General features: G+C 41.9%; 3 protein-coding genes across 9 annotated transcripts in view; 2 read left to right on the forward strand and 1 right to left on the reverse strand.

Moving 5' to 3' along the window:
- apnl (actinoporin-like protein) overlaps nt 1-1,317 on the forward strand; it is a 2,469-nt gene extending 1,152 nt beyond the window's left edge. For both annotated transcript variants that reach the window (XM_077619350.1, XM_077619351.1), the window contains one exon: nt 833-1,317. In XM_077619350.1, the coding sequence (XP_077475476.1) occupies nt 833-1,271 (439 nt within the window). In that variant the 3' untranslated portion in view covers nt 1,272-1,317. The remainder of the gene's footprint in view (nt 1-832) is intronic.
- A 3,431-nt stretch (nt 1,318-4,748) lies between these two features.
- ramp2 (receptor (G protein-coupled) activity modifying protein 2) lies at nt 4,749-14,363 on the reverse strand. 4 transcript variants are annotated; one of them, XM_077619480.1, is made up of 7 exons: nt 13,957-14,363; nt 12,005-12,492; nt 11,656-11,724; nt 10,503-10,538; nt 8,798-8,830; nt 7,672-7,849; nt 4,749-6,396 (listed from the first exon to the last, which is right to left on the reverse strand). In XM_077619480.1, exons 2-7 carry the CDS (start codon nt 12,069-12,071, stop codon nt 6,147-6,149), a joined length of 633 nt encoding a protein of 210 aa, XP_077475606.1. In that variant the 5' UTR covers nt 12,072-12,492; nt 13,957-14,363; the 3' UTR covers nt 4,749-6,146. The 4 variants fall into 4 exon arrangements, with proteins under 4 accessions (XP_077475606.1, XP_077475605.1, XP_077475608.1 ...); XM_077619479.1 differs by having other exon boundaries at nt 13,396-14,363; XM_077619482.1 differs by lacking the exons at nt 10,503-10,538; nt 11,656-11,724; nt 12,005-12,492; nt 13,957-14,363 and adding exons at nt 8,998-9,321; nt 9,424-10,124.
- Nucleotides 13,991-26,932, forward strand: ezh1 (enhancer of zeste 1 polycomb repressive complex 2 subunit). 3 transcript variants are annotated; one of them, XM_077619467.1, is made up of 20 exons: nt 13,991-14,129; nt 14,276-14,603; nt 15,203-15,393; nt 15,471-15,596; nt 15,677-15,799; nt 16,571-16,967; nt 17,716-17,818; nt 17,966-18,129; nt 18,926-19,017; nt 19,082-19,271; nt 21,338-21,516; nt 22,061-22,152; nt 22,229-22,257; nt 22,329-22,454; nt 23,748-23,926; nt 24,621-24,716; nt 24,800-24,881; nt 24,950-25,030; nt 25,099-25,183; nt 25,548-26,932. In XM_077619467.1, the coding sequence occupies exons 3-20, from the start codon at nt 15,220-15,222 to the stop codon at nt 25,606-25,608; spliced, it is 2,379 nt and encodes a 792-aa protein (XP_077475593.1). In that variant the 5' UTR covers nt 13,991-14,129; nt 14,276-14,603; nt 15,203-15,219; the 3' UTR covers nt 25,609-26,932. The 3 variants fall into 3 exon arrangements, with proteins under 3 accessions (XP_077475593.1, XP_077475595.1, XP_077475594.1); XM_077619469.1 differs by having other exon boundaries at nt 14,012-14,603; nt 16,571-16,688; nt 16,764-16,967; XM_077619468.1 differs by having other exon boundaries at nt 14,014-14,603; nt 16,571-16,688; nt 16,761-16,967.
- The last annotated feature ends 652 nt before the right edge of the window (nt 26,933-27,584 follow it).

Consider the following 27,584-nt stretch of genomic DNA (forward strand, 5'->3'; position numbering starts at 1 on the left):
ACATTATACATATGCTTTATCTAATTGGTTCTGGGAGGGTTTGTTGGGCAATAATGAGTTGAAAATTATCACATTCTTATAAATTGTATTAATATAAAAAAAATTAATGCAGTTTAGGGAGTCAATTACAGTAAAGTGTGAAGGTCTTCATTTGGGGCTTCAGGGTTGGATTATTCTGCCCCCCTGTGGCCAATTTGCACATAGCAAGAAAGTGCCATTGCATTGAATGAACTATTGGGAAAACTTAATTAGATCATATTTGCCTTATTGAAAATAATATTTACATTTACATTATTGTTTGTAAGGTTATTTTATTTGAAATTGTTTTTATACATTTTGAGAGGATTATATTTTTAATGATTATATGTTAGCCATTTTACTCAAACCAGACATTCAAAATACAAAAAAAACGCCAGAGTAAAAAATCTTAACGTTTTCAATTTCGCCCTCCTACTTGAAATGAGAAAAGTTGATATCATAAAATTAATAAACAATTGCTATTATGCTTGGGACTATTTTGTCTTAAGTTTTCGCCCTCCCCATTAGCCGGTCCTCTAGAAAAAGATAGGGGACTGCTTTTCTAGATCATAAAATGAGACTAAGCACACATATTACTAAACAGACATTCAATGTGAAATAAGCGCCACCAACCTGTCACTCAAGGTACTGCATTCAGCAACTACTCGTTCAAATATCGCAAAAGCGGCTCAAGAGCAATTTTCTAAACGAGTCTAACGCGTGCTCAGAAATTAATTTAAGTCGCAAATCCTAAAGTGAAAGTTACCGAGGTGAAAGTTTACTCGTCCCGTCAAATCCACCCAACTCTCGACAGGGTTCACCTGGAGAACGGCGAGGCCTACAACCCGCCGCAACCCACGGTGCGTCCCCAAAAGACGGAGGTGTGCACCTTCACCAAATCGGGCGGGCACGCCACGGGCAGCGTGGGCGTCATGACCTACGACCTCTTCGAGCGGTCCCGGAAGGACTTCATCGAGACCGTGGCCGTCATGTTCTCCGTGCCCTGGGACTACAACCTGTACAAGAACTGGTTCGCCGTGGGCATCTACAAGAAGGGCGTCAAGTGCGACAAGGACCTGTTCAAGCAAATGTACAACGAGAGGAAGCAACGCGAGCACGGCTTCGTTCGCGAGGAGGCCACGGGCACGGGGATCAACTACGTGGGCGACTACCTGGACGTCAAAGCCACCATGGGCCCGCTGGGTAAAGCCATCATGAAAGTGGAATTGTGGGATAAGCTCTTCACGCACTAGACCATTGTACACGGCGCCCCCCTTCAATAAATGCGCTAGAAATCACCGCCTGGCGTGTTTATACATCCCAGCCGCCTTTAAAAAGCCGACGCCGGGCTCGACAATGGCGTCTTTAGAAATGGAAATGAAAGAGAGAGGGCAGATTGCTTAATAAAAGCTCGTGTGTGTTTTTATTTTAAATTTTATTTTTTTAGTCAAAGCAGTTTGTTTGTCGATGGCGTCGACGCGGGAAAAACGCCGCAAAATCTGATTGGAATTCATGAATGCAAAGCGGATTTTTTGATGGCGGCCGACATGCTTTTGAAGACAAACACACACACACACACACACACACAATACGATAAGCCGAAATACCTGCGTGATACATGGCAACTATATTCTCATAAATATTTGGCGAGATAATGCACCTAAAGTTCAGAATTGTGTTCCGCGAAAACAATGTTTTGAATAATGGCCTGCCATTTTGAACTAGGAGAGGTCGGCCGCGAATAATCACGAAGTTCAACAAGATCGGACGTCTATCAGCGTTAATGGCACTGAAATATGGATCGGTTGATATTACTCAATAGGCGAGTTTTCCCAGATTTCTGTCTTGAAATAAGAGTAAAGGTTGGACAGTATCTTTACAAGTAGATGGCGCCAGATGCAATTTTATTGAGGTAGAAATATTTATTAATAGGGGTGACCATATTTTGCGATTATCGCGGCCATGTCTGGTCTACATTAACCGTGATATTCGAGGGATTACTGTATATACTTAAAAAAAAAATCCTAATTATTATTTTATTAATTCTCAGATTTATATTTCTAATAAATTCAATTTCTATTTCTAATCCAATTTCTAATGAATTCAATTTCTAATTCAATTTCTAATAAATTCAATTTCTAATAAATTCAATTTCTAATAAATTCAATTTCTAATTTAATTTCTAATAAATTCAATTTCTAATTTAATTTCTAATAAATTCAATTTCTAATTCTATTTCGCAATTTTTCGATTATCGCGGCCATGTCTGGTCTACATTAACCGCGATATTCGAGGGATTACTGTATACTTAAAAAGAAAATTAGCCTGATTATTATTTTATTAATTCTCAGATTTCTATTTCTAATTTCTAATAAATTCAATTTCTAATTCTATTTCTAATCCAACTTCTAATGAATCCAATTTCTAATTCAATTTCTAATTTAATTTCTAATAAATTCAATTTCTAATTTAATTTCTAATAAATTCAATTTCTAATTTAATTTCTAATGAATTCAATTTCTAATAAATTCAATTTCTAATTCTATTTCGCGATTTTTCGATCATCGCGGCCATGTCTGGTCTACATTAACCGCAATATTCGAGATTACTGTATACTTAAAAAAAATCCTAATTATTATCTTAATGACCTTAACATTAATTTACCCTAATTCTCAGACTAAGTTCCACTCACCAAAATTAATAGAAAAAAATTGTTCAAATATGCGTTTGATTTTCTCGTAAAACACAATGATTGCAAGTCGACCAACAAACCAAGAACAAGCTTCAGCACCCCCGTGACCCTCGTTAGAATAAAATGCCTCATTACCCTAGAAAATCCTCTAAATTACACGCAGTGGACTGTGAACGAGCAACAATCAACGTCAGGGGGAAAGTGTTGTAGTCCAAATATTACAATGATGACTTCATTATTTACTTAAATGATGTAATTAAAGAATTAGGGCCGATTGGACGTCAATTACCGGCTGACTATGCTTGCTTCGGCTCGAAAATATCGAGGGGAATGAGACACACTGAGCGGTTAAGCAGCGATCCAATCAAACCCTCGCCTACATCCTGTATAAGAAAACGCCGCGGGAATGAAGCTTTCATTTATTTGCTCAGCATCGCTGATATTTAAGCTGCAGATGATTTGTTATGCTCTGCCTTCCATGTGTGTGAAAATCACACAGCCCTCCTCCTCCTGTATTCAGTATTCAAGGTGGATGGATGCGGGATTTTACCATATGGGAATTTATTTTTATTTTTTATAAACAGTAATTGAGAGTTGATCCAAGCCAATATGTGCTTAAGCCTCAATGCGGAGGCCAACGGCAATAATATTGCTGTTTGCCGGCTCATGCATGACTATAAACGTATGGCTACAAAAAATAAATAAGAAAAAAAAAAGCATTCAATCCAGAAATTGGAGCAGTAAAAAAAGGGTGCAGTTGAGCTCCCCTTAAATTGGATGCTTTCAGCATCTAAAAAGCTGTACAACACTGCCACCTAGAGGCCGCATTGGTTCAAAAAAACAACAACTAACATGGATGGATTAATTTACATTTTTTGTTTATCTATATATGGACATGTATTATTTTCTATTCAACAATAATAGAATATATATATTTATTTAATAATTATTGCTAATAATTTAAACATGTCTTTATTTTACTCGACACTTTCTAGATGATCAGAATGGTTTGTTTTGATTTTTTACAATTATCAGCAGTTAGGTCAATTTTAAAATTCAATAAGCAGATACTTCAGATTCTATCACCGCTTTTAAATTGAAGCCACTTTTAATGAAAGCAACGTTACCTTAATTTTTTTTTTTTTTTTTTTCCCTGCAACGGTACCTTAATTTTTCTTTTTCTTTTTTTTCCCCCCCCCTGCAACAGTACCTTATTTTTTTTATTTTTTGCCCTTATATGCTATTTCCACGGCCAAAGATTGCACACACGTGGACCAGAACCGCAACCCCAGCACACGTCGACGCAGTTCCCCTTTGCTTGTTTTGCTTTTCCCGCATCCACTCCGCCGGACTTCTTGACCTCCATCCGCCAGGGGCCACAGCGGGGGGCCCCCCCGAGAGGTTTCCGAGCCAAAAGTTCGCCGCCCCACGCAAGCGCAGCTGTGCAATGTTGTGCAAAACCTAGTCATCTGGTCCATTTCATCCAAAATACACTGTAGGGACGCACATATGGGATTTCGACTCAACTCAATCAGGGAATTTTTGTAAACTCATTTACTACCTGCTACTGATACAGTTAATGACAACTACTAAGAAACGATGCATTTAATAACCACTAGAGGGCGATGTTTCCTCATATTGCACGCAAAAATAGTATAAAAATGAATTCATGAACTAACATTTTTGAAATTCTCACGTTTCAGTACCGTTAAATGATCGCCAGTTGAGATGTTTGGGACGTCAACTGCCACCGAATATAGATATTTAATCTCCACCATTTTCTAGTTTTATTGCATATTTACATAGCATTATTTGTTGATTTTTTTCTTAGTATTTAATGAAACTCATCTAAAAATACACTCATCTTTTTGCACTGTTAAATTATTAAACATTGAGTATATAAATCTCATAATTGCATTGTAGAACCTGCTGAATAAATCGGCTTTGTATCGATTAGTATACGTAGAAGAATAGACGCCAAAACTCGACGACGTGGTTAAACGACGGGCAGAACCAATCAACCATGCAGACTTAGATGTAAATGTTAAAAATGTTTTTAATGATAACACAGTACATTTTGTTGTATCCACTCAACAGTACAAAAATCACAGAATGACACCATAAATAAGAAGTCCATCGGAAAGCACTACGCTTTTTCTCGTCACTCCAACTAGGCGAAACATTATTAATACTTAAGGTTCCTGTCGGTAAAACAACGTCAAATATAATTAAAGTCCCCTGAGGAGGAAATGGCGTTTTCCAAGAAGACAATAGCAGGAAAGAAGGAGGCTCCTCCCAGCGTTCAATCCGACACCTCTGCCATTCCATCCTGCCCAAACCCGCCGAGTCAAAATATCTATCTACCATGCAAGCTCCAAACGCTTTTGTCAATAATATCACGCTTTTTGTCCTGATTGGCTTCATATTAAATTGCCTTTCGTTGAAGTGGACAGAGGTCCAATCCGCTGATCACGTTTCTAATCAGATGTGGGTTGCCACGAAGAATGGAGGTGGTTAGTAACGGGATCCGTTTCAGTGAGTAACCTCGGTTAGCTGGTTAGTAAAAAGAATTCTAGTTCTAAAAAGGTGCGTTTTCATCATAAGGAGCCTTAAATCGAGAAATTTGAGCTATGAAGATAGCTAGGTGGCGCCTGTGGTAATGAGGGAGTTAGCAGGGAACTGGAAGTGGAAGCTAACGTAGATGTTTTGGTCGTGTCCAAATATTGTTGGCTTCTGGGGAGAATTTTTTTTCAGATGCTGGTTCTGGTTTGACCCAAATTTGGGAACTTTTTGGCTGCCCTCCTTGATCACATGACCCGTCTTTGCCAATATGCCACCCAATCGTTTTCACCACCCTACGAGAGCAAGAGGTCTTCTACTGCTCGGGTGGAAGCGTTGCTGCCTTCATGGCATCGTAGTGGGCTCATTTTAGGCTTGAGAAGATGAAACTCTCACTTTCTGGGGTGGGGCGGATCTCCTATAAAACCTTGTCGGTCTTGCAGAATAATTGGATGGTTTAATATCCTCAGTTAGAGATGAGATGCCCTGCCAATCCCTTCGTTGCTCTTTTAAATTTGATTAAATGATAATTCCACAAGGACTATTTAGTGCCGATCCTTATTATCATCTTTTTCTCCTATCAAACGGAGCGAGATAGTGATAGGGTAATAATATTCTTTATGATGAACGCTCGTTCGAGCCGTGAATTGTTGGACTGCGTCGATAAGGTCAGTGAAAAATTCAAAGTATGGACCATAAAATGGTTTTGACCAGCGTCAACAGGACTCAAACGCTTGCGTAGATAATTACAAGCCATGGGGAGCTTTTAGTCGAGGACTTCCAGGTCCATTTTTTTGGTGGACGTACGTATGGAATCCTGTAATGTTCTACTTCAAGTGTCTGGTGCCCACAAAACCTGTTCCGGCCTCTCTGAAGATCAGGAGCTCCCGTCTCCGTTCTTGGTCTTGAGGACCACTAGACTGACCATGACGGGGATGAGCAGGATGGGCGTGATGACCAGGGCGAAGACGATGGGCGGCGCCGGGTCGCTGAGCTCTTCCGTGGGGCAGTCCTTGAAAAATCGCTGGTGGATGTCCACAAAGGTTTGCTCCACCAGAGGGTTGGGCCACCAGATGATCAGGCAGTCGGAGATGTTCTCGGTGCAGTAGCTCAAGCTGCTGTACAACCTATTGAAAGGCAACGGCAGTTTTTTTTTTTTGCCTGAGGATTTTCAATAGGGTTCACCGTGGATTTGACCTTTATCCATTTCTTTGCTGGCTTGCCTGAAAATGCTGCCAAAATCCTCACTTGTCTCTGTCGAGAACTGCGCCATAACGGGCGGAAATGCTTTCTCTTTACGTATACAGTGGTACCTCCACATACCAGTGGCCCGACATAGAAATTTGAGATACGAGTCAAATTTCGGGCAAATATTTATCTTGAGATACGAGAGAAATTTTGATAAACGAGCAGATATTTTCCCATTAGTCAGTGCGAATGGCGGAGCGATCGCTAATACGAGAGGAGTATAAACCACTTCTCGTTGGCAAGTGGTCGTGCGTTATCCTATTGTGAGGACATTTGTGTGCATTATTTTGGGAATATTTTGAAGGGAAGACAAAAGCAAACTACCATCGATAGGTTGCATCTGAAAGTCAGGGTGGAGGCGGGGCCAATAGAGCCAAGAAATTTATCAAAATTTCAAACAAAATTAGAATTAAGTTTAGTGTAAAGTTAGATTCAACTTATTTTTGAGTGTGTCTGCATTGTAATCCAAGTTCATTTAAATTTGTTTATGTCATGTTACGAGCGCGTTGCCGTGCAAAAAGCCGACATTCGATCTCAGTCCCGGAACGAATTAAGCTCGTATCTCGAGGTACCACTGTAAGGAGTAAATTGGGCGCTTAAATCCCAGATTGGAACGCTCGCTTTTTTGAAGTTTATGGACGACGTGGTAGGTAAATAAGATCCGACGGTATAGATTCGCCGGGATTGGCTGATGAGCGCAAATACGTACCGTTTAAGATCAAAACTTTCAACTAATTGGTTTTCTGCATGTTACATGCTTAGCCCGATGATTTTTAGTCGGACGAAAATAGCATTTTGCAACTTAAAAACACACAGCTATTGATAGCTGGCCCAAATCTACAGTTGAATTGCATCGGTGTTTATATTTATCACTGATTTTTTTTTTAGTTTACTCGCATAGCTAAAAAAAATACTGAAATGCTTGACGGTTTTCTGTATCGATTTCAACATTTTGCCAGGGTTTGACTCCTGGACTTACGGAGTAGTAAAACTTGATGTAACTCCCATTTCCATTTAGTGTTGAAACTGAGAAGGAAGGCTGAACTCAAGCTTCTGGCGTGGGCCCTATTCAATGATATTCTTATATTTTTCCCCAGTCCTAGTTTAGTGGTTGAAACAAGAAGTAACGACACGCGGTCGTGAAGTTGACTCACCCGCTCACGTTGCTCCAGGCGCACCAGTCGGTGGCATTCATGGCCGCCATGGCGACCTCAAAGTTGCAAAGGCAGATGTTGTCAAAGAGCGCGTACAGGCATTCCATGGTGGGTCCCTCGTAATAACCATGGCAAATGGCCTCGAAATGCGAACAGTTGAGCGTGCTCGGGAAGCAAGCTGAAAGGAAAGACGGCCAATTTGATCAGATTGGCAGTCACTGAACTTTTTTTTTTTTTTCAAAGCTGATGATGGCGATAGAAGGGGTTGCCAGAATTTGAGTGTTCAAAAAAAAAAAAAAGTAAAACGGTATCGTGCTTAGGTTACTCTAAATGTGACTCTAGATATTTTTTTTCTACGGAAAATGATTCTATGAATTTATTCTGTGATCCAGATGTCAATGGTGTGATAGTGATAAACATTTTTGCCACCTCTCCAACTTGATTGGAAACTCTCGGTCAAGCGTATTGACGACTGAGCTTTTAAAAGTGTTGAATGCGTACGAAAGGTGTCCAAACTACAAGTTTATATTTTCCCAAAGCAAATGAAAATGTCATTGAATATCGTCTGCGCACGAATCTTAAATTCAGCCTAGATACTTTTGCACTTGTCGTCTTTACCACTAGGTGGAGGTAGACGTTTAAACAGCACCTTTCCATTGAACATGTTCAACTCAAAGTGGGGAAATGTCGAATTTCAGTATTTTAGTTTTTAAATAAACTCGTTCGGATAATAATGCAACATGATGAATGCAACTACCTTTTTTGTGATTTTTCTTGACTTTTTTTGTTGTAGCGGGTGATTTTCTCTTTGTCCTTACAAAAGTATTGCAAAAATAATATTGTAAAAATAACACTTTTTTTAACCTGATTTTAGTCTGCTGTTTAACAAATGAACGTGGGAGAATTATCAGAACATGCCCTCACGCCCTTTGATTAATCTAAAGCACAAGTGTCAAAGTGGCGGCCCGGGGGCCAAATCTGGCCCGCCGCATCATTTTGTGTGGCCCGGGAAAGTAACTTGAAACAACTGTTGCGTGACAGATATGATGTGGGATCTAAGCATGTTCTCTCTATATCTCCACGGTGATGGTGTGACTTGATGCAGGTGTAAAATAATTCCACGTACCTCTTTGGGAAGGCATGTCTCCGAAGGTAGCATCTAAAGGGGTTAGAAAAAGTCAGGTTAGTAAAAAAAAGTGCCATGTGTACATAAATGCAGCTTCATGTGTTCTACAGGAAGACATCTGCAGCTGGAAAAAGGGGAAATGCGTACGTAACACACACACACACCACCCACACACATACACATACACCACACACACTCACCATAGAGAAAGGAGAGAAAAACCCAAATGAAAGCGAGCGCTCCCTTCATGTCAGAATCAATGAATCACGGCGACTCCCCCCGCGTGGACGACCCTGTAGGAAGACGCCGAAGCGCACCGAGGCATAACAGGAAGCGGCGACGCGGCGTGAAAGCTGGCGGACGAACGGAGAGCCGTTCCGGTCCGGCCCTGCCCTGCCCCGTCCTGCCCTGTCCTGCCCGCCTGGCCAGATGTTCCCCTCGGATCAGCAGCGCCACGGGCCCCGGCGCCTCGGCGGCAGCTCTTCCCGTCTCCGAGTGGAGCTTCCCTGGGACGATCCTGCCTTCTGGAGGGGGTGGAGGCAACGCAGATTGTCCTCTCTATTCTCCCCCAAATAAAAAAAATAAAAAAAGGGGAGCACACCCAAAGCGAGCTGGGCTGGACTCACATCTGAAAACTCTTTACTCTTCAACTCTTGTTCTGCTTTTTAGTCTCCGTTTTCTCAGAGTGGAAGGCCTGGCCAGACTCTCAGCATGTGATTTATTTGCCTTTTTTTTTTCTTTTCTCGTCGCCTCTGCCAAATAGGAAACATAAGCAAACATTTGGAGCTTCTCGGGGGCTAGATGGGAACCGCCACGGCGCGGGCGGCCAAGATCGATATTTGGCTTCGTTTTAAGCCCAATGAGAGACAAATTTAACAAATGAGGCCAACCAACGGGTGCAATGGCGCCTGTAGAAATGTTTCATGGGGTGGCCAGATCGGGCTATTCAAAGTTTTAGAGTAGTCCGACAAAATTATTTAATTCCTGGACCCCATTAGAAAATGGGCGTGAGCTTCACTTTGGTATAACGACATGACTTGTCTTCCCTATTCGCAATATCTCAGCCATTTTCACTCTTTTTACCATTTTAAACGCGATGAGATGGTTTTTAATGGGATTGGCTTGATTATTTAAATGGTAAGATTCACAGGATTAATTAGAAATCTGATAAGCAAGACTTCTTCACAGTACTTTAAATATCAGAGAAGTAGCTTACTCTTGACATCTGCTTTGCCGAGGCGCTTTCTGATTTAGTAATGACATCAGGAAGTATCTTTTCTGGAGGGGCGGAGCTACGATGGGGGGAGTTGGCAAGGGGAAGGAGACGGTGGGATGACGGGGGGAGTTGATGAGGAACAGCAAAGGGGCGCTCGCAAACTCGCACGGGTTTCACAACACAGTGTGGATCGCAGAGTGGGGGCCCCAAGAGTGAGAAATCCAGGAAGTTGCGGCAGGTGGGGCACGTTTTTTGGTGAACCTTTCACCGAGGACTTCGACCGGGAGTTTGTTTTGGACGCCACGCCAGAAAAAGCACGCAAACTTTGGCTCGAGTCGTCATCTCCCACATCTTTCTCAGTTTAGGAAGGCGACGCCAAATATTCCCGGCGGGGGGAGGACACACGCACGGTCCTTCAAAACATGTCGTCATGTGACGGGGCGGCGTATGTGTGAATATGCAATTAGTGTGAATTAAACAGGCACTTACTGGCAGCAATGTTGACCGTTTCCGTCAAGTGATACGCTGTAAAAAGAAAAAAATAAATGTCAGTCAGGGAAAATGTACAACGTGTGCTAGGAAAGTAAGACGCTTTTTTATGGATGCAAAATATTCCTCCAGTAGTGACTTTAAAATAAATAAAAATCAGAGTCTAAACCACATGTGTCAAAGTGGCGGCCCGGGGGCCAAATCTGGCTGGCCGCATCATTTTGTGTGGCCCGGGAAAGTAAATCATGAGTGCCGACTTTCTGTTTTAGGATCAAATTAAATTGAAGAGTATATATGTATATTAAATTTCCTGATTTTCCCCCTTTTAAATCAATAATTGTCATTTTTTAATCCATTTTTTCTGGGTTTTTAGTTCAAAAATCATTTTGTAAAATCTAAAAATATATTTAAAAAAGCTAAAATAAACATTGTTTTAGATCTATAAAAAACTGAATATTCAGGGCTTTTCATCCAGTTCTTTTAATCCATTTATTTAAAAAAATCTAAATATTATATCTAAAATGGTCCGGCCCACATGAAATCGAGTTGACGTTAACGCGGCCCACGAATCAATCCGAGTCTGACACCCCTGGCCTAAACGCAGGGATTCTACGAATGCTTTATAAGCCTGGCGGGCTGCCAGGCTTATTCCCCCCCCGAGCATCATTACAAGGCTAAAACAGTGCTACAAAAGAAAGTATAACAAATATACATATTTTAGCTGGGTTGGTGATACATTTGAGCATGCAATGGCGACATGAAATTTGAGAATATTTATGGTAATTTAGTGGAGAATATGTTATGGTAGTACACACGTGTCATACAAGTACAACTGCGTAAAACATGGCTATGTTTGTTGACTGCAATTTTTGAGTTAACAGCCAGTCTGGTAAGTTATGCATTATTTTACAATCAAAAGTCATTTACAAATGTTGTGTTGCCTGCTTTAAAGAATCAAAAAATATTATTTATTATTAAAAAATCACTGTTGTGATACAGTTCATTTCATAAAATGTTCATTTTTGCAACGATTTTAGGGAGGTAACTGAATTGTATCAAACTAATTCATGATTTACTGCTGAAATGTCACTCTAGGATTAGTCTTTTTAATGTCTAGTATTGAAAAATAATTTTACAATAAAAATATTCTTACCTGCTGTAGTAGCCGACTGTACAGATAACTTTTCATCCACCAGACCACATACTGATGAAAGTGAGGCTGCTGGAATTAGAAAAAAAAAAACAGAACTATTAGGGTTGAAATTGAGACTGATCTGCTTTTCTGAGGTTTGAAAAAGTGGAACAGATAAAAAAAAATCAGTGACAATGAGACCAAATTGTTCTTGTCGACATCAGGGTGGGATTTCGCAAGCAAAGCAGCCTGATTAAAATAAACGCCACTGACCTCAGATAACACCCATAAAATAAAAAATAAAAATTGAGAACTCCATGTAATCCTTCAATTATTATATTAAAGTCCAACATTCAAAAAGCTTACTTACCACACAGGAGAAGAAAGGAGACAGCAACGATGAGGGAACGCCTGCTGTAAGTCATGTTGCCCAACATCCTCGGTCCTTCTACCACTTGGAAGCAAGCGGGGGGTTACATATGCCTTCTTTTTTTTCTTTTCCTTCGTTCTTTAACAGGAAGGCTCCATAAAATAACAGGAAAGCCACGTTTCCTAGGATGGGCGTTTTTCCTCCCCAAGAGGACAGAGAGGCTGCGATAAGGTAGACGCCGCTACTGATGTCGCACCATCTCCTCAGCTTTTGCCAGATGGGGGAGAAAGAAGCGCTCCATCTCTTGCTTTGACTGGCAAAATAACCCATCTGACTGGGTTACCTATCAGAATATCCAGTATTGTTTTCAACTTGGCCATGTCGTGCCTATCAGCCGGTACCCCATTTTGCCTTAGGGCATTTTTTCCATTTTCTGTTCAATGGTTGTCATCTTGTTTCTTCTGAGTTTTCTTGTCAGGCTCCTATTCCTAAAAGTCAAAGCAAAACACACATTTTTCTTAACATTCAGCAATTCAAATGCATTCGAAAAACTAACACTGCACGACTCTATCTATGCGGAGCCTCCGGGAAATAAAGATGATGGCTCATATGTTCTACTTGCAAGACTGTCATCATATAGTAAATGTAGATATTCAAAAGTGCGTCGACTCTTGGGCGTTCCATAAACCCCGTTACAGACTCCCAACGACGTGTGCCAAAAGCAACTCGTCGCGTTGACATTAAGCGCAATCAAAACTTCCTGCTGATAAGACCTCGATGTTTGAAAGCAGATCGTCCGGTGGGTTTTTGCTTTTGTTTGACAGTTCCCTAGCAAAACAGCGTGCATGCATACTTGGAATCACGATGGAGTAATTGAGTAAGCAGGAATGCGTGAAAGTCCAAAACACAACAGGCAAATGTTACGTTAACTTAGCATGACAGTGGTCCAAACTATGCCAATCTGTGTAAAACCCATTGCATTGGGCATGAATGGGTTTGGAAGACTGGAAAATAATCTGAGACTCAACAGCGCCCTCTTGTGTGACGTTTAGGAATGACCTTAGCGAGCCCCCCCAACCCCTATGAATTAAAAAAACTGATTGTATTCAAGTTTTTGTCGCTGATTAATTTGATTTCCGATAAACTCTTTATATATACTTTAATTTGCATGCAATCGAAATTTTAGATGTTCTTGTATATTCTTCCTATACGTATTTTCTTAAAAGTTAAAAGTTCACACACTTGCATAGTCATATACGGTTTCTGAATTTTGTCAACATTGGCGTGTCTGACTTATATTTACAGGGATGGAAGGTTAATAATAAAAGTTTGCATTGTACACTATAATGATTTTGACGTGAGAAATGATGTCGAACACAACTTTTACTTGCCTTTAAAGAAATGTCGTGCTTCACTAGTGTTTCAGGCAAAACGGTCCCCAAACACGACGAGTACATTTTTTTTTAGTTCCGGGAGGGCGAAACCATTTGGATATTTGGGGGTGTTAAGTGGATGGATTTGTGAAAACATTATTTTTGGGAGAATGTTTTTATACATCAACTGTTTGTTATTGAATCAAAATATTTGCATTTAGTATTTAAGTTGCCGATAAAAGTTACAGGTTATATTCGTTTATGGGCAAACGGGTACAGCATTAGTGGTACATTCCACTACGCATGTACGATTTAGTTGTTAGAATGTTAAATTTAGTTTAGTTTAGTTGTTAATTATCAGGCACTGCCGCTAACAGAACACGTAATTTGAAGTATATCATTTCTGGTCATCTACATTTTAAATGATTTAACAAACCAGTCCCTCTACGAATTTCTGGATAATACGTAATGCATTATAATCGGTAAATACTAAATGTTTTTCAGAAAACAATATTGAAATGAGTGACTTTTCACATTTCGGACAGAGATGCCAATTGTCCGTGATGTACGTCAAGGTACCGTTGGCCTGAAAAGACCTGCGTCGAATCAATTCGGTCCAAACGGGAAATGGCTTAGCTCTCCCCCTATAGGACGACCGCGGAACGACAAGTGGACTATTTTGACGACCTCCAGAAGCGGCTGCTGGATCGCGCCCAACTTTTTCTAATCGATTGCAAAGAATTAGCCATTCGGTTAGCCTTTCACGCCCTGCTCGAAAAGACGAACGTGGCTTTTATGACAGAAAGAATCATCTATGATTTCCGACTCCACGTCATAGTGATCGCCGGCGTTCGAAGAGTCAGGCTGCCCCACTCACGACACCTCCTCCGTTCCCCAGACGGCGCACGACAATTTCGCCATAAAATTTCCTCCCCTGACCTCGCAAATACGTCAGCGTGCCGCCGCCAAGTGCGCAGCTCCGTGGACGCCCCCCTCACCCCCCACCCCGTCTTCCCCCCCTCCACGCCCCCCGCCCCACGACAACAAGGTTAGCCCGCAGCAGCAGCAGCATGTCCCCGCCGCGCAGCAGCAGCCGCCGCCGAGGGATCGCTCCGACATCCAGCGGTCGTCATGCGGACGCCGTGTCTGCGTCACGTCCATAAGGCGAATCCACGCGGGATCGCCTCTCGGAATCCTTCGGGCCACCGACACGCGAGGATTTAAAGGTATGTGACGATGACGGTGGACGATGTCCAGGTGAAGGGGGTGGGCAGGGGGGGTCCACGACACCACGCGTGTGTGTGCGTGCGTGTGACGCAGATGTTGGATGTTGCGCAGCTCGTTTTCACGCAACTTAAAAGCACGAAAAGCAAGCACGCACTACGCACTTTTCTTCGGACCGTGGCACGCCCACTCGAGACCACCGTGGGTGTGTACTCAACGAGGCAACGTGTTCCCCGTGACTCACCGCTTGGCAAGCGGGCAGACGACGGAGAATTGACTTTTAAAGGCGTTGGTTGCTTTTTTTAAACGGATACGATGGGTTATTTTACCTCTGAGAGGAGTTTATTTTGCCGCCACAGAGGGGCGCTGTTTCGCAGAGACGTCAAAGTAGGAGTTAAAAGCGGAACCTTGACGCAATAGGCTACGGGACACTTCATTAGGGACTTTAGATTGCAAAAGAGCATTAGGATTTTTCGGCTGTGAGCTTATTGCGCCGCGAGCTTCCCATTTTCGACATATTGGACGTCTATGCACGTCAATGCCACTCAAATATCCAAAAGCAGTGAATGAGTTCACCAGCAATACTAACAATCTCACACAGGATCTAATCAAAGCGCCATGGAGATAAGCAGTGGTGAAGCTTCAATCCCGACCGCCACGCCCACCCCAAAACCTCAGCCGTCCGCGTACCTGGGCGCCCAGCACAGTCTGCTGGAGTGGCGTCGGAGGGTCAGGTCAGAGTACATGCGCCTTCGCCAGCTGAAGCGCCTGAAGAAAGCAGAAGAGGTCAAGGTGGGTCAAAACGACAACAACAACAAAAACTGACGCTGGTTTGTTTTAAAATGCGGATTTTGGCTCACCGTTTCCAGGCCGTGTTTGTGTCCAACCGCCTTAAGATTGAAAAGCAGACGGACATCCGGAATGAGGAATGGTCCAAGCTGAGGGTCCAGGCGGTGCCCTCGTCCAGTTCGGGCGGCCCTGTTGCGGCAAAGAAGGTACAAAATGATGCGACGTTGTGACTTTTTGTCAATGAGTTTTTCCACAACCAAAACAAAAAAAAATGTCTCCCTACCAGTTGTGCACCGTTGAATCGGGCTTCCCGGGGTTCAAAGGTCAAGCCGTCGCCATGAGACCCCTGTCGACGGTGACGGGAATCCCCTTCATGTACTCTTGGTCGCCGCTGCAGCACAACTTTATGGTGAAAAACACAAAAAAATAGATATTACATATCGCAACTGACCAAAAAAAAAAAAAACGTGAATACCAGACATTCATAAATATAGACATAACATTTTTGGGCATGTAAGCTTACAATATTGACAACGTCAACATGACCCAATATCTACAAATATGTTATTAAACATTGCTTATAATGGTTTGCAAGCATCCAACCCGCCTTAATTTAGTCATTGTGATATTTTTAGATCGCACTGCTCGGTTCACACGGATTAAAAATAAAGCGTCACGTGATTGGGCCTGCAAATAGACACTTCCTTATTCTGATTAGAGCACCTGTGTCAAAGTGGCGGCCCGGGGGCCAAATCTGGCCCGCCGCATCATTTTATGTGGCCCGGGAAAGTCAATCACGAGTGCCGACTTTCTGTTTTAGGATCAAATTCAAATGAAGAGTATAGATGTATATTAAATTTCCTGATTTTCCCAATTTTAAATCAATAATTGTCATTTTTTAATCCATTTTTTCTGTGTTTTTAGTTCAAAAATCATTTTGTAAAATCTAAAAATATATTTAAAAAAAGCTAAAATAAACATTGTTTTAGATCTATAAAAACGGAATATTCAGGGCTTTTAATCCAGTTCTTTTAATCCATTTATAAATAAAAAAATCTAAATATTATATCTAAAATGGTCCGGCCCACATGAAATCGAGTTGACGTTAACGCGGCCCGCGAACCAACCCGAGTCTGACACCCTTGGATTAGAGAGATACTTTTTTTTTGTGATACTGAAGGTGGAGGATGAAACGTTCCTGCACAACATTCCCTACATGGGCGACGAGGTGCTGGAGCAAGATGAAGCGTTCCTGGAGGAACTGATTGACAACTACGACGGCGTCCACGGTGTCAGAGGTGCGTTTTCTTTTGTTTTTGTTTGTTTTTTCTACCCTAATTATTTTACAATCCATGGCCTGCCCCTTCCAGAAGGCGGCCTCATCAACGACGAGATTTTTAAGGAGCTGGTGGAGGCCCTGAGTCTGTACTCGGACCACGAGGAAGACGACGACGAAGAAACGGCGACGGCGGCGCCGACCGAAAAGAAGGAAGAAGAGCGAGCGACCAGGCGGAGCTCGGCCGACGAGGAGAGCAAAGCGCCGTTCATCCGGAGGAAGAGGAGGAGCGTCGTCGAGGGTGAGAGTGGCCAGACTTTGACAGCCATGTAACAAGGTCGCCATTGTGTGACCGGTCAGCGTGTCATCCTCTCTTGACCGTTGTTTACATGCGGCAAACGTAACCTTTGGTTCATTTCTGTTTCAAAAATAAATAAATGTTCTGATCTGATGCAAGAAAAAAATATCAGGAGGAAAATAGTTCAAGGAAATGCAGAATTAGGTCAATGTTTGTAATGTTATTAAGAGCTAGGCAGTGTAATCATGTTTTCTAGGTTAAAAATTTAGTATTTTCCAATTCTAGTGTATTAAACCATTTTAAAACTTTTTTTGGGGGGGGTTGAAGACTACATAAAATAGTTCAGCTAAACGCAAAGTCTGGTCGTAATTTGTTAAAGAATTTCTCAATTAACTGTAAAAAAAATTCTTAAACTTTGAGAATCCAATACAGTGGTATTAAAAATATTTACACAGTATTTTAATTTTCAACAATGATTTTACAATCCTCCTACATTGTTGTGGTCATATTCAAACTTCATAATATTACAAATGAATAAATTATTATACTTAATATTTCATACGAAATCTCTTAAGAGTGACTATTTTTGATCATTTAAAAAAAAATCAAAAAAATGTTCAATTCATCTCAACTGGTAGAAATGGCATTAAAAAGCTCATCTTTCCATGCCAGCCTCTCCCAGTCAAAACGGATTGACCAATTACACATGTAAAATTCAGCACATTTTTTTTCCCGTGTATTTTCTGCGCAGCGCGGGAGCCGACCGGGAGCCGCAAGATCCCTAGCGACAAAATCTTCGCCGCCATCGCCTCCATGTTCCCTTACAAGGGCACCACGGAGGAGCTGAAGGAAAAGTAAGAAAAAAAAAACAAAAAAACTAAACAAAACAAAGCATCTCCATGGCCCGACGCCAAATGGGGTCGTTGCTTAGCGTTAGCCGTGGAGAGGCAAGCATTCGGGGAGGAACGTTGTACCCCCTTACTGGCTATTTCCCCCGCTAGGTACAAGGACCTCCTCGAACCGGGCCATCCGGTCAAGACGCCGTCCCTCTGCACGCCCAACCTGGACGGACCCTTCGCCAAGTCGGTTCAGCGAGAGCAGTCGCTTCACTCCTTCCACACGCTCTTCTGCAGGCGATGCTTCAAATACGACTGCTTCCTTCATCGTAGGTTCCTCCGAGTCGAGGGTGTCAAACTCACTTTGGGTTTCTTGGGGCCACGTTTACGCCAAGGACGTCTCATCTGGGCCGGACCACTTTATTTTTGGCCCAAAATTAATGACTTGCCTCCAGTTATGGCGCGAGACGTCCACTTTGACAGATAGGGGCGAATGAACCAACTTTAATTAAATCACTGGATGCCATTGAAGGCTAAGAAATTGAGCAAAGTGCAGTACAGTATTCCCTCGATTATCACGACTTCACTTATCGCGGATTCACTTCATTGCGATTTTTTTCAGCCATTCTTTTAAAAATTATTATTTTAAAGTTCATAAAAATGTGAAAATCTCTCTTGGTACCAGGACTCCGCACTGAAGAAAAAAAAAAATAAAACTTTTTTTTTTTTTTTTTAAAGTTCATAAAAATGTGAAAATTCACGCTGAAACGCGTAAACGGAAGCCAGTCTTGCTACTAGGACTCAGCACTTAAGAAAATAAAAAAGTAGATATAGGGGTGACCCTACTTTGCGAATTTTCGATTATGTCTGGTCTACATTAACGGCGATATTCGAGGGATTACTGTAGTGCACACAACTCACAAAATTCTAGTTTTACAGCACCCCCGTCGAACCAAAACAAAAGCATTTCATTCTGTTACACTATGAATGAGTTCTAACCCCACGGGCCAGATCGGACACCTTAGCGGGCCACTTTTCGGCCCACGGGCCCCATGTTTGACACCCCCGCTCTCCAAAATTTCCATTTCCCTATTCGGTTTGGCTGAAAAATCTGTTTCCATCAAGCTTTCCACGCGACGCCCAACGTCTACAAAAGGAAGAGCAAGGAGATCCGAATGGAGACGGATCCGTGCGGCGCCGACTGCTTCCTGCTGCAGGTGCGACTTTCGTCGGCTTTTCTGGCCGCCACCGTTAGCTCATTGCGTCTCCTCCCGGGCGAAGGAAGGGGCCAAAGAATTCGTGGCTCGGAACATGCTGCGCTCACGGAGGTTTGGGAAGCGGCGCCGACAACAGCAGCCGCCGCCGCCGCCGCAGCAGCAGCAGCAACCGCGTCCCGTCGGCGCCGGACCGTCGGGGTTCGCCGAGGAGAGCAAAGATGGAGAAAGCGACCGCGAGACCACGTCGTCCTCAGGTAGAGGAGGTTCTGGTTATCGGGATTTTTGGGGAAGACCATTGTCTGTTTTATAATACGTCAACTCTTGGAAAACAATTCGAACATGAATCAAAACTATCAAAAAAGGATGGTTTTTTTCTCCTTTGTATTTTTTTCGAACCCATTGACGCCTCTCTACTTTTGACAAATTAACGGGACGTATAAAGCTGTCAATGGCACTGTAAAATGAGCATTCATAGTCAGTCTTACCAGTTTAAATTGGATGTTTAGCAATTTCAATGGCATGAAATAAGTTCTAAAAAACAACTTGGATTATTACTTGGGGCTGTAACTGAAGTATATTTCTGTTTGATTCCTTTTAATTTCATGAATTAGTACTTTCTATTCTTTTCACCCAAATACTATAATTTCATAAAATACAATGATTAGGAATAAAAATATACAGCATGACTTGCAGATAATTAAACTTATTTTTTAAACGAACAGAAAAGGCCAATTGCCCTGTTGTTTTTCGATTTTTGGGGGGTAAATGACTTGTTTTTTTTCCCCTTATTAATCCTTTAAACCCCACAAACGATGGCGTCCCAAAAAAATACATCAATTATCAAAATAGTTGTTGATTCAGTCAATTAGTTGAGTCATCAAAACAGCATGTTGGTCTTTGGAAGGAAACCAAAACTGCCCGTGACAAAGATAGTTTTGAGCCTTTTGCTTCAGCTTTTGAGGCCTTATTTCTCCAGCAAAAGCTGTTTGCCAGGTGCACGCGCAGTTATTTTAATCACTGCGTGAGTCAGCGCATGACTGCGAAGGGAGCATCATTTACCATAAGCACCCCCCGACCCCTCCCTCCCCCCGTCTTTCCTCCCTCGGCTCTTTTTGAAGAGCGACACTTGGCAGAGGATGACAAACTCGCGAGTCGGACGGTCCAAGCCGAATCAAGACTTTGGCATTCCTCCGCTCCTTCGCAAACTTTTCCTTCCGCTTGCCGCTTTTATTCCTATTGACATCTCGCGGAGAACCGCGGGAGGCAAAAAAAATAAACAATAAATCGACAGACCCCACCCACCTCCGTTTCCTTTCCGATCATCGACCTCGTTCTGACAGACGCTCTCGCATATTTGTGGAAGAAAACAGATTGTTGAGCAGATCAATAAAGATGCTCTGGCGATGCCGTTCAGCCTGTTGCCGAGCAACGTGTTGCTGGCAGGATTTAAAAGGAGTTTGGACAAAATGTGCGCTCTGTCGCGTTTGCAATTAGTTTGGACCGCAACCTATTTTTATATCTGTTTTCGTAGAAAGCGGTTTAGGAAATAGCTAACGGTTGCTAGGTGGAATTCATGGGGCAGAATCATGATAGCTGAATAGAATTTTCTTATATTTGTTCTCATAGAAAGCGGTTTAGCGAACTGTTGCTAGGTGGAATTAATGGAGCGGAATCATGATAGCTACAAATAGATTTTTTAAATATTCTCACAGAAAGCAGTTTAGCTAATTGTTGCTAGGTGGAATTTATGGGACGGAATCATGACAGCTAAATATTTTATTTATTTATTATTTGTTCTCACAGAAAGCGATTTAGCTCACTGTTGCTAGGCGGAATGCATGGGCGAAATGATAGCTAAGTATATATTTTGGGGGGCGAAATGATAGTTAAGTATACTTTTTTATATTCTCATAGAAAGCGGTTTAGCCAACTGTTGCTAGGCGGAATGATAGCTAAATATATATATTTTTATTCTCGTAGAAAGCAGTTTAGCTAATTGTTGCTAGGCGGAATGCATGGGCGGAATGATAGCTAAAAAAAAATTATATTCTCATAGAAAGCAGTTTAACTAGTTGTTGCTCGGTGGAATTTATGGGACGGAATCATGATAGCTAAATGGATTTTTTTTTTTTAATATTCTCACAAAGTGGTTTAGCTAGCTAACTGTTGCTAAGTGAAATGCATTGCGCGTAATCATGTTAGCTATCTAAATTGAATGGAATTTTTTTACCCATAGAGAAAATACCATTGATTTAATTCTTTTTTACAGCAAAAAAAACAAAAGTGACTTACCCCGTCGTTGCTTGCTTGTGTCTGGCAGAAGGAAATTCACGCTGTCAGACGCCCACCAAGTTGCGTCCGGTGGAAGACGAAGCGGAGCAGCAGGCGTGCTTAGAGTGGAGCGGCGCTGAAGAATCGCTCTTCAGGGTCCTGCACGGCACCTACTTCAACAACTTTTGCTCCATTGCACGCCTCATCGGCACCAAGAACTGCAAAGAGGTAAAAAAAATGGTCAACTTTGAGGTCATAAAGGGTGTGCAATGAACTATGGGTAGTCAAATACTTGGTCATGTGACAAAATATGCAACGCCCTGTTGCAACTGTAGCGATTGCTGTACAAATATTACAATTATGACTTGAAAAATTGGGCTCCAAAATCCTTTTTCCAAATACCGTGATTTCCGGACTATAAAGCGCACGATAGTATAAGCCGCCCCACCCAAATTTTTACAAAACCTAATCAAAAATACTTTTTAAGCACGGATATTTCAACCGGGATTTTAATCTGGGCTGCTTTTTTTAGTATAACTCTATTAAACGTTGGCAGCTCGGTACGCGAGATGTTAGGGGTGCTGTGACTTTACAGCGGTTAGACGATGGATTTGAAGTTTAGAGGAGGACGTTTTTCCGGAGAGAAGGCCAAACACGAGGCCAAAAGCGGAGTTGCTGGATGTTGCGTAACGGCTGCCGATGCACGGGTTGCATAATTATACGCGCCGTGGCCAGTATTTACATATTTGGCGTGGGGTTTAATGTCTCCCAGGTGTACGCCTTTGCGGTAAAGGAAGCTCTCATCCATCGCGTCCCTCTGGAGGACGGAGGCATCTCTCCTCAGAAGAAGAAAAGGAAGCACAGGCAAGACAAAATAGGTGGAAATATATGAGAAAATGATTCAATTGACCCTTTTGCTTATGTTTTGGTGGCGGAGCAGGTTATGGGCAAAGATTCAGCTAAAGAAAGGTAGGCATTTCCGCATTTTAACTCCGCCCCCGGTGCTTTTTTTTGATAGCGTTGGCACGCTGTGTTTGCAGATAATTCGTCCAATCAGGTGTACAACTACCAGCCATGTGATCATCCGGACCATCCGTGTGACAGCACCTGCCCTTGCGTGATCACGCAGAATTTCTGCGAGAAGTTCTGCCAGTGCGAGCACGAGTGTGAGTTCTGTTTGGAGTTCTCCCATTGGCCGGAACCGACATCCAATCCATTTGAATTTATTTGTGTTGATTTTTACTTTCAACTTTGACTCCAAATTTGGACTTTCCCAAAATGCACTCTAAATATGTTAATAGATTTTCTAAAAATATCCCGACCAAAATGAAAACAGCTAAAACATTTTTGCTAAAATATTTTTTTACACGACTGCAACCCAATTTGAAAATGGCCGTTGATTGCAAAAAATTCAAAAAATTTGACTTGAAAAATTGGGCTCCAAATTCCTTAACTAAAACTATCATATATATTTTTTTAAATACATAAATGTAAAACAAAAGTGATTTTTTTTTTCCTTAAATAGTTTCCTACATATGTTCTGCGTGGGTTTTCTCCGAGTACTCCGGCTTCCTCCCACATTCCACAAACATGCATGGTAGGCTGAATGGACACTCTAAATTGTCGTCTCCTCGTGCCCTACGATTGGCTGGCCTCCAATTCAGAGTGTCCCCCGCCTCTGGCCCGAAGTCAGCTGGGATAGGGTCCAGCACCCCCCCGCGACCCTAGTGAGGATGAAGCTCCGTCTCGTGTTAAAGCTGAGAAATGCAACAGCATATTTAACCTTTTTATTGAACCCAATCTTATTTCTATAAAAAAAGTGAAAATAGATTGTGACTTTTTATAAAAATTTAACAATTGTACTTATGTATTTCAGCGCTTAAATCACAGTGATTCCTTCACACACACACACACGTTCAAAAAAGCTATCAGTGCAGTCTTCTCGGATTATTTAAAAAGCAATACTTTCCCCCTGAAAGTCTTTACGACAGGCTTTAATATCCACATGATAATCCAGACTGATTTTGTAATCATCCACTACCCTAACGGAAAGTTCCCACAGGCTCAACCCCCTCACGCACAGCTGCATTCCTAATAAACGCGCCACTTCTGCAGCTACGCATTTCACCGCTGCCAACCTCAAAACGGCGTTCGCGAACAACTGGCGTCCCCCCCCCTCCCGCCTCACGCCGCCTTTTTCCCGTAGCCGAGGGCCGCTCGGGCCAAACGGGAAGTTGCACAGGCAAAGAGGCCCGACGGGCGACGTGCCCGATTTACAGCACGGGCGCCAACGTCAGCGCCGTTCCGACGGGGGAGGCTAAACAATGCGGCAGATGGAACATTTCGATCGGGAGACGGCGGAGGCCGTCCGCCAGATGCCGCGGGGCTCTCCGTTACGCTTTTGAGAAACGCTAACGTCTGCCGGCCCTCACCGTCTACTGTTTTTTTTTTTTTTACAGGCCAGAACCGCTTCCCGGGGTGCAGATGCAAGACCCAGTGCAACACCAAGCAGTGTCCCTGCTACCTGGCCGTGAGGGAGTGCGACCCCGACCTCTGCATGACCTGCGGCGCCGCCGACCACTGGGACAGCAAAGGGGTGTCGTGCAGAAACTGCAGCATTCAGAGGGGCCTCAAAAAGGTACAACTTAAAATCACGTAACTTTCCGCTAGTGTCGTGCGCTATGACGCAATATGCGGTAATACCTCGTTTATCGCGGTTCGTCGGTTACAAGACCAGCCGCAATTTGTGAATAACCGCCAAGGAGTGACCCTGATTTTCACTGTGATTTAAGCACTGAAATAGAGAAGTACAATTGCTTAATTGTTTTAAAAATTCACCATCTATTTTCACTTTTTTATAGAAATAAGATTGGGTTAAATAAAGAGGTTAAATCATCTCAGCTTTAACACGAGACGGAGCTTTATCCTCACTAGGGTCGCGGGGGGTGCTGGAGCCTATCCCAGCTGACTTCGGGCCAGAGGCGGGCGACACTCTGAATTGGTGGCCAGCCAATCGTAGGGCACGAGGACACAACCATTCACGCTCACTCATAACTAGGGGCAATTTAGCGTGTCCAATCAGCGGGAAGAAACCGAAGTACTCGGAGAAAACCCACGCAGGCCCGGGGAGAACATATGTAGGAAACTATTTAAGGAAAAAAATTAATCACTATGTTTTACATTTATGTATTTAAAAAAATATATGTTAAAGTTTTAGTTAGGATTTTCTTGACTTTTTATTATTTGGACTTTTAAATGGACATTTTACAAGACACTGCCTCTAGTGGCCAGTGATATACTCTAATTGACTTTTTTCGACGTATGTACGACAGCACCTCCTGTTGGCGCCGTCCGACGTGGCGGGTTGGGGCACCTTCATCAAAGAAGCCGTCCAGAAGAACGAGTTCATCTCAGAGTATTGCGGAGAGGTATGTTTAGATCTTGCATTGCCCAAATGTTGGGCAAAAGATGATTATTTTCCACGAATAAAAATTGGGTTTCCACGTCGCAGCTGATTTCGCAGGACGAGGCGGACCGACGGGGAAGGATCTACGACAAATACATGTCCAGCTTCCTTTTCAACCTGAATAATGGCAAGTTTTCCTTCTCGCTGGCGCACCCACGTTCCAGTCATTTTGACGCCATTTTTAATCCCTCCTAGATTTTGTGGTGGATGCCACCAGGAAGGGCAACAAAATCCGCTTCGCCAACCACTCGGTCAATCCCAACTGCTACGCCAAAGGTGATGAAGGAAGATTTGGGCATTTTGAGGAGGGTTTTAAGGTCCCATCTTGCGTTTGCGCTTTTCAGTGGTGATGGTGAACGGAGACCACCGCATCGGGATCTTTGCCAAGCGGGCCATCGTGCAAGGGGAGGAGCTTTTCTTCGACTACAGGTAAGAGTCACCGGTAGGAAATGCCCATCCTTACCTATCCTGCAAATATTTTCAGTTTTGAACCGATTTCAACAGTCACTGGCTCCATCTAGTGGTCAAGATGAGAAGTGCAAAAATAATGCAGGCTATTCCAAAGCTTCTTGTGTGGGCCATTGTTAATATTTTCATCATTTGCTGCAAGCTAATAGGAATTAATTTGTCTTCTATTCAAATTACAATGACAATACCTCAGTTTAAAAAGAATTCAAGTTCTTTTAAACAAGAAAAATAATAATAATAAACTAGAAACCCTTTCTGAAGCTGTGCAAGTAAAAATGAGACAAAATATTTGGCGCTAATTGCGACGTTTTGCTCCCTCCCACAGATACAGCCAAGCCGACGCCCTCAAGTACGTCGGGATCGAGAGGGAGGTGGACGTGTCCTAGCTGAGCAGCAGCATAATCCAAGGAAAACCCCGTCCTTCTTTTCTCGCAGAGCCGCCCGCCGCCTGCCGTCCCCGCCCCAAACCACGTTGCCGCCCTTCCCTGTCCTTGGAAATGAAAATTGAGCCCCTCCCTGCTCCATGTTTGCAGGTGCACTTGTCCCGCTTCCTTTCCACGTTTAGCCAAAATGCACCAGTGTACACGTCTCGCTTGTCAAATATATACTATTCCACTAGTCCATCCGTGTCCAAACTACGGTCCTTGGCCCACCTGTTGGCCCACAACAAATGATAAAAATATCTTTGAATATGACCCACAAATTTTTTTTTAATCGAGTTTACATGATGTTGCACTTCTCATCTTTAACACTAGAGGGAGCTTAAACGTGCAACTCCATTTCCAATCAATGTAGGAAACAATTTCAGGATTGTTTCTTTTTTTAAATATCACTATTTTATTATACATATGCATTTAAAAAATCTGATAAAGTTTTAGTTATGATTTTTTTAACTTTTTGCAATTGACGGCCATTTTCTCTCGGTCTGAAAATCGTGTTTGAGTCATTTAAATAAATATTTAAGCAAGTACAATTTATTGTAATTCATCATATGCAGTCCATAGTTGATTTTGGATTATTCTATTTTTCCCCCATGTTTTAAATGCAAAATGATTTATATATAAATATCCTTGTTCATCGGGGTTATGTTCTCATTTGTAGCCTTTAAACCCTAAAAAAATAAAAATCTGATCATTTGTTTTCACCCAATTTTGATCCAAATTTCTCAATCCAAAAAAGCGGAAAAATTTAAAGTTTGCAGAAAAAAAATAAAAGTTTGGACACCCTTGCACTAGTCCGTGTTGCTAGGTTTTCCTTTACGTTCCACTCGGGTCGCACTTGTAGTTAGCATTTAGTTACAGCGGTCAGTGACGAGCATGTGCTGTCCTTTGGGTAAATTTAAAAAAAGGAAAAAACCTGTAAACGCATTTAGTTTGCAGTATTTTTGCTCACATGACGCAACCAGAAGCTCATAGTTGTGCATTTATGTCAAAAATAAAGATAATAGGCGAAAAACCGACTGACTGAATGTAACTTGTAGATGGAGTGAGGGGACATATTATGAAATATTAACTTTGTTATGGCGTGTAGATTAAAAGTTGAGTCTATTGTGAAGAATGAGGAAGAAATTTGGTGGCCTGCCTATTCATGAAAATGTCTTGGTGTTCCGAACGCATGAATTTTTGTGGTGAGGAATGTCAGAAATTTTTTAAAGACACCAGAGAAGTTACGGAAATTGCAAAATAAAAATGTATACGATGTCTCCTCTAATGTGTTTTTTTTTTATTTTAGATTGTGATTTTTTTTTCTTAAATACATTTCTCAAATACAATACAAATCCCGCACATAATTTGCAAAAGGCAAAAAAAAATCTATACAAATAATTTTAAATAAAATGAAGACATTTTTTTCCAATCTTCCTAATTGTAATTAAAAAAAGATTTGATTTATTGATTTAAAAAATACTAAATTACATACCGCAAAAATAAAATAAAAAATAAAAAAATTGAACAAAATATTGCGAATGATTTTTTTTCCAATCTTTCTAAATGTAATATATAAAGATTAAAAAAAAGTACTAAATTACATACTGCAAAATTTTTAAAAAACGCTAAAAACTGAAAAAATACTGCCTGTGGCCACTAGAGGGATTTAATGTCCACAAATTACTGTCCAACAGACATTTAATTATACCAAATTTAGGTAGATACATTAACAATTACGCACATATAAATTTTATTAAGGTAAAGAGTTAAAATGCTATGAAATATTACATAAAGTGACTTTACAAATGCATCTATAAGTGACAAAATGCTGGAATCACTATGAAAATATGATAGCGTGTCAAATTTGTTTTCGACAAGTAAAATGACATTAGCGTAGTCATTTTCATTTTGTCACATGGCCACCATTTGATAGCACC

Source organism: Stigmatopora argus, chromosome 14 (genome assembly GCF_051989625.1).
Source record: "Stigmatopora argus isolate UIUO_Sarg chromosome 14, RoL_Sarg_1.0, whole genome shotgun sequence".
In the NCBI taxonomy this organism is placed as follows: Eukaryota; Metazoa; Chordata; class Actinopteri; order Syngnathiformes; family Syngnathidae; genus Stigmatopora; species Stigmatopora argus.